Source organism: Branchiostoma lanceolatum, chromosome 18 (genome assembly GCF_035083965.1).
Source record: "Branchiostoma lanceolatum isolate klBraLanc5 chromosome 18, klBraLanc5.hap2, whole genome shotgun sequence".
Classification (NCBI taxonomy): domain Eukaryota; kingdom Metazoa; phylum Chordata; class Leptocardii; order Amphioxiformes; family Branchiostomatidae; genus Branchiostoma; species Branchiostoma lanceolatum.
In genome coordinates this window covers 6916105-6923217 of record NC_089739.1, presented here as the reverse complement: position 1 = coordinate 6923217, position 7113 = coordinate 6916105, and the positions used below count along the sequence as shown (strand labels likewise).

The 7113-nt window shown below is 41.7% G+C and overlaps 1 protein-coding gene across 1 annotated transcript; it reads right to left on the bottom strand.

The window, feature by feature from the left end:
• Positions 1-747: 747 nt before the first annotated feature.
• LOC136423858 (nmrA-like family domain-containing protein 1) lies at positions 748-5562 on the bottom strand. Its single transcript, XM_066412221.1, has 6 exons — positions 5325-5562; positions 4356-4525; positions 4104-4178; positions 3412-3661; positions 2951-3144; positions 748-993 (listed from the first exon to the last, which is right to left on the bottom strand). The coding sequence occupies exons 1-6, from the start codon at positions 5356-5358 to the stop codon at positions 763-765; spliced, it is 954 nt and encodes a 317-aa protein (XP_066268318.1). The 5' UTR covers positions 5359-5562; the 3' UTR covers positions 748-762.
• Positions 5563-7113: the final 1551 nt, after the last annotated feature.

Here is a 7113-nt window from a genome sequence, read left to right as displayed (position 1 = left end):
CATGTATTAACGCAATATTAAAGGTTATTTGGGGTTTTGGGATTCAGTACAATTGACAGAAGTGTGCGGTAATCCGTTATGCAATAAACTGGCTTCCAATGTACGATCTCTACTACACTGGGGCTCAGTCGAGCGAGTTCAGCAGAGCTCCCTTGTTGTCCGCCACCCACTGGTCCAGGCTCCTGGTGCGCGGGTACAGCTGGTGGGTCAGCTCACCGTCATGGTCGGGGTTATCTGTGGTAGGGCGAAAATCACATTGTAACATTCTCTAATCCATGAAAAATCCAGATATAGTTCTGTGTGTGTGTGTGTCTGTGTGTTTGTGTTTCCGGATTTTTGTAGTCAGCATAACTCAAGAACCTCTGTGTGGATATGATGACATTTGGTATGTGGGGGCAGGTGTTGGGAAGACGATGGTCAAAGTCGATGTTGGGCCCCCTGGTATGTGACATTGGTACTGCAGCAGAATTTCCGTTATTTGTATGTTTTGACCTGGACGTCGTGCTATGGTATTGTTGGAAACAGCAATTCTTAGCCTAACCAAGACCAAGCGGCCTCAAGTTACAGTCGAGTGTAAAATCTGGAAACCTGCATTCGCATTAAAGCACGTTTCAGACTTTTAAAAAGACAGCAAAACACGCAAACCGTCAAAAAATTTGTTTTGTATCGTATCAATGAAATTGGTTGAGCGCTGGGTCAAATCGCTCGGTTGCAGCAAAGCTACTCTCATGCAGAGGTAGGTGGGGAAAGATTGTGACCTTTTTAGTGAGACCTTCTTGGTGGGGAGAGCAGAGAAAAAACGGGGCGTATGATAAAAAGGTCACAATCTTCCCCACCAACCTCTGCTTGGAGAGTAGAGCAAAGCAAGGTATGCCAGCAAGTCACAGTTTCAGTGCGATGCCAGCTATACATACCCAGACACCAGTACTTGAACGCGTCCCCGACGTGCTTCGCTCCCGGGGAAGGCAGCTGACTGAACTCTTCCACCGTCATCTGTGAATATCAGGGATATATATGTATTTTAGTGGATGGATGTTTGTTTTGTATGCCCAGTAAACTGCCTCATGGCGTAACACACCAGGTTTGTACTGAAGAGTACAAGCTGCATATCCGGACAGATATATTTGATCCACTCACACCGTGGGAAGGACCCCTGTTCTTTTCCATAAGTGGGGTGGGTTCTTTAACGTGCTCGAGGTGTGGCCCTCCTTACATGTATATAACACGCGACATCTATCTATCTAACGTCCTATCCGAGGGATGTCCCTAACCGAAGCTAGGTACAGTCAAACCTGTCTATAGCGGTCACTCAAGGGACTGGCCAAAACTGGCCGCTATAAAGGACAGGTGGCCGCTATGGAGAAAATGTTGATTAATTGACCACGAGTGACACATGTTTTCAGTCCCCACTGAGATACATTTATTCACCGTACAGTACACATGTAAACATTACATAGGTAAGGCACATTTTAGAAATTCGATTGTTGTTCTTCTACTTCTATTATGGGCTTGAAAAAAGAATTATTGTATCTGCCAACTCCAAAATCCATGGCTTGCTCGAGCTTCATGTCTGAACAGACCAGCATCGCCATACTCTACTCTTGATCCTTCGCGACTGCTTCGCTGCCGGCACACGCGTCACCAACGAGTTTTAATCATATGAAACAAAGTCCTTCGCAGCAAAATGCCCCCTAGTTAGTTAAGAACAAAATATATGTTGCTCAGTTGCTACTTACTGTTCGTTTTCGACCGTTTTCAAACATAAAATCGTGGCGACAATTTTCCTAATCTGTTGTTGTTTGCTTGTCATGATCGGCTTCTACCATTATGCTAATAGGGTAATGAGAGGAAGGTCGCTCTTTTGAGGGCTTTTTTCTTTTCAGAAAATTGCAACAGCCCAAATTTTACAACATAGTAATGTTTTCCATATTTAGTTTGAAGCTTTTGGTTCAGTAATTATCCTCAGTGATAGTTTGCAGCAAAATAGATTTAACACACTATACCTTCGCAACAGTGGTGTCTTCCGATGACCTTTATACTGCTCCGCCATTTTGAAAATCGTGTTTGGGCACATTTTCGGATGAAGTCCAGGGGAAAACGGAAATATTGGGCCGACATTCAGAAATAATTTGCGAACTTGGCGCATCAGATACATGTGCGAGTTGTATTTTCCAAAAACTACCGTAATCTTTGTCCAGTCCAAATGCACAGAAATAGTCAAATATGCTACGATGTACAAACGCAAGCCATGTGAAGAAATACTTGACTTCGCGTCAAACCATGGATAATCTAACGAAGATAAAACATTCTTGTTTTCTTTATTATTATCCTGTCAAGTTGATAACTGCATTAAAAAAATGAAGATTTTGAACCCGGCGTGCGGTGGCGATGCGGCTTCCACCGGCGCACATTGGCCGTTATCGGCAGTGTTACTGTACTCGAGGGACCGAAAATCGTCTGGCCGCGACCGCGTTGAACAGGTGGCCGCTATAGCCTAATTCTTAATGCTTATGTCAATGGGAAAAATCAAAGGGACCGACAAAAAGTGACCACTATGGGCAGGTGGCCGCTATGCAAAGGTGACCGCTAATACAGGTTTGACTGTACTCATTTCCACCCGACTGACTTTTGCAAGGACACAACGTCAGTGAGCATGTCAGGGGGTTCGAACCCAGGACCTCCAAACACCCTAATCGTTAGGAAAATTGGATACTCTTTTACTTGAATTAGACAAAAGAATTGTATGAATGCTGCTGTCGTATTTTGTGTGCTTGGGAAGCGACACCTTACATAAACATAATATACATATACATATACTTATTATATACATATTCTGTACATATTCTGTACATATACATATAGATATAGATATACATATACATAATATACATATACATACTGCTGCAAACTTGCCACCAAGCTTTATGGTGTAAATGTTGACCCCACTAACCTTGGTCGGTTTGAACACGTTAGGCGCCAGGTGTTTGGAGAGAATTTCGGCGTGTTGCTGGATGGTGAGTTTGCCTCTGCTGAAGCCAACAGTCCGGCCCAGCCATTCCGTCCTGTTCTTGAAGATCTCCCTGACGGCGAAACCCATGTCGGCAACGCTGACGGCGTGCAGTGCAGCGCCTTCTATCGCGTACCCTGGAGAATGTAGAACAAGACAACAGTCACTAACATAATTCCACCAGGGTACATAATTCCGCCACCCTGAAAAGATACGTCCAAACAGATCTCCAACCCAACGTCCACCGAAATTATAATGCACTCCTGTAACGTAACATACTTTGCAAACTGTGCATACTTGGCAATTGGAGGGGGGGAGCTGCACTAGAGATCTCTCACACCCACTGTTTCTTAAAGTGGCGGATTTATGTTACCTGGCGGACTGATGTTAATGGAGGATCATACCTAATTCATAAGTGTCGTCTTCCAGCTTTTTAACGAAGAAGAGCCGCCAGTCGGAAAGGTAGTTCTCATAGTAGGTGGGAAACTTGACGACGGTAACCGGCAGGCCTAGGGACTTCATGTACTCCTCGACGTGAGCCTTAGAGTCGTAGATATGGCACTGGAACCCCATGGTCTTCTGCACGGCATCCAGGCTGCTGAACACCACATGTTTTACACCCGCAGCTTGGGCTGCATCCGCCACAGCCTTGCCCTGGGATGGATGGATGGATGGGGGAAGGAAGGAAGGGACGAAGGAAGGAAGGAAGGAACGAACAAAGGCACAAATGAATGAATACTGGATGGCCCCGTAGATAAGTACATAAAATAGTCTCGTTCAGTTGTTGCTTTGTATACCTAACTAGCAATAAAGCATGAACGTGGTCTGCAGTTGGGGTTTGGGAAGGAGGTTTTGGTGGTCATAGTTCAGTGTTAATTATGCATAATAGTACTTTGATGTAATGGAATAGGTATCAGATATAACAGTATATATTGCACATAGGTTGTGCAAAATTTGCAGGACGCGTTGTTTCATAGTTAAATAAAGCACACACACCACACAACAAAGTTAAAGGGTTTCAAAAGTTTCTAGTTTTCGAATTTCCAGGGGAGGTAGAAAAAGTTAGTGGACAAGTGGATGACTGGCAGTCTTATACCTGCTTAATCTCCTGTTTATGAAAGTCGGGAAGTTCAAGGGAATACCGGGTCATCACGTACGCTCCGTGGGCGCCCTGGGCAGAAAAAAAAAGTACAGGTAAAGCAGGAATCCTCAATTGAGGTGAAGCCGCGGATGCTCAGTTTTCAAGTAGCTAATGTGGTAGTGCAATGCGGCTTCGCTACGGCTCACGTTTTTGGCCAAGCACACCGGGTCACCCCTACTCTTCTCAATAAGTGTGTTGGGTTCTTACCTTCATAGCCCATTCCAGTGAGCTGGGGTTGTCAAAACTGCCCTCAATGACCCAAGCACCTCTCTCCTGCAGTGCCTTAGCCTTGGCGCTAGAGGCGCTTCTCGTCACTATGCGGACTTTGAATTCTGGGTCCTCCAGTAGGGCGCTGGCCACTGGACCGCCCTGCGCACCTGTTAAAAGTCAGAAGATTTAGGTTTCGCAGGAAAAAAAGCTCGGATTAATTCCATATTTGGTGTGTTGGTAGGGCGTGAAAACTGGAATTGATTTGACTTTGGGCCCCCTAGTGACTTTCCTTAGTATTGCAGTGAAACTTCTCCACGTTTACAGATAAAAAGAAAACTACTCTCCTCTTAACATCACAAAACCCACATTACAGAAAAAGTGGGATCATTCGTCTTCCACTGTCTCGGAAAAAGAAGCCTAACCCAATAAGTTAAAACTTAGTGTCAGTAGTCAAGACTAGAGTAGTCATGTTATACTGTTCATTAGTATTTTCTGTCTGTCCACTCCGTGTTACATGTTCATGTAATTACAATTAGCCGACGGGCAGGAATTTGCAATCAACTTTCCACAATGGTTTCAGCTTGATATACATGTAATGTGGGGGCGGCGCCCTTAGAACATTTTTTCGCCCCAGGCACAATTGGTGGGCCCGGCAGGGGCATGTTTTAAGGGAAAAAATTGAAATCTTTACATGACACGCAATTTGCTGCATTTTGACAGGCAACAACGCTTTACTAGTAATTCATAGATTACATTTTAGGTTGCTTAAACTTTAAGGTACTAGTAACTGCCTACGTTTTACGTAGAATGAAAGCGACCAATTACCCGTTACGGCTAATGTACAGATTACGAATTACGTTGATTTTGCGCAACTGCCTACGGATTACGAATACTAAAAAGGCTTGATACCGCCTTATGAAAATGGGCAGCATAAGAAGGCTGGACTCCAGGTTACCGAAAACTCACCCGTCGCTCCGAAAACAGTGATTACTTTCGCCATTTCTCTTAAACTTTGACTTGTGACCCGATTTTTTACTGTCTCTAGCAAGGTTCATAGCCTTAATTGGTTCGCTCATCAACTTAATGACCAAGGGCGACTGACAAGACAGGTTTTCGGCCATACTGTAAGTCGTAAAAATCAGCTGCAAAATGATCAAATATATGCCGTAGGTAAATTGCAAATGTTAGTTGACTGAAATAACTAAAATCGATTGCAATGTTACTTGTGAAATGATTCTGTATACTTTTCAAAACATTTTTATCCAATCTGAATTTGTCCTAGTATAGAATACATAGTCCTGTAGTAGAATTCCCATTCGTCCTTGGACAATCCTGTCCTTGTCCTTAGCAGATCAGGCCACAAAACTAGCATACTGTAATTCACTTTATCTTCACGGTAGCAAAATTTCACAGTGTAAGGAAAATTGACATTTTCACTGAACTTTAACTTCACGGTGGCGGCAAGTGATTTACAGAACGGATGTGTGAAGGAAATCATGATAAATAATACTAGTTTTTTTTCACGGTGATGATAAGTTCATGGTACAGAGGTGACCGTGAAAACAGTGAACACAAAGTTACAGTGAAAGAAACAAGAATTACAGTATTAAATGCATCAGATGCTGGCACATCGAAACATAATCAATAAGGCAGACATCTAATTTCAGCAATAAAATACTTTATTCTGTGCAAACAGAATCAGCAAAGCAAGTGAAAATAACACTGTACATCGATCAATAACTTTTCACAAATGTAGAAACGCCTTGAAGGAAAAATTGCAAAAACTTTATGATTTTTAATCTTCCTTATAATCCATTCCAAGCACCAATGTTGTCATATAAGTGAGCAGCAACAATTGTGATTTCAATCATCATTTAGTTACATAAAGCTTTTTTACGTGTATAACAAATGGATGATATAGTTTTCTTCATGTTCTTGTGCCACTTCCAATTCACTCATATATGACTGCCATGATTCTCTTTCTGTAGTATCTACCATACTGAAATCAAACAAATAAAAGTGCACGTCGTCTAAAAAACCTGACAGTGTGTAATAGCAATACATAAATGCTTGCACTTTGCATAACACATAATAATTTGAACAAATGCTAGAAAATAATGGTGAAACACAAGAAAATGCTGTTTCTACATTTGCTATTGCATGAAATAAAGCAGAGATCATAACTTTATATACAAATAGAAATACAACTCCTTTGCTTGACTTCTATCAATTATATTAACAAAGTTATTAAATCTTACAGGATTGTCTGATTTGTTTAGAGACTTGCCATTACCATCTAAGTATAACATAATTCCACCAGGGTACATAATTCCCCCACCCTGAAAATATATGTCCAAACAGATCTCCAACCCAACGTCCCCTAGTATATACATATATGCACAATGTAAATCAAACTGTGCTGCACTACACTACAGATCTCTCAAATACAATGTTTTTCAAAGTGGCAGATTTATGTAACATGTTGGAAGAATGTTAATGGAGGTTATGTAAAATTATAAGAAACATTTTCAACAGTGCTTTCAATTCTACTTCTTAATCATATTTCAAGGCAAAAAGTGTGACTATCATTTAATACAAATAACAAGAGGCCTTGTTTTTCCTCTTATTGTGATATGGCTTGTAAGAACAAAATTCGATGGAATCCTTTTTCAAAACATATCTTACACATGTACAAATTTTTTTGCAATAATCAAAAATAGGTTACAGTGATTATTTTTCCAGTATTGAATTTGGA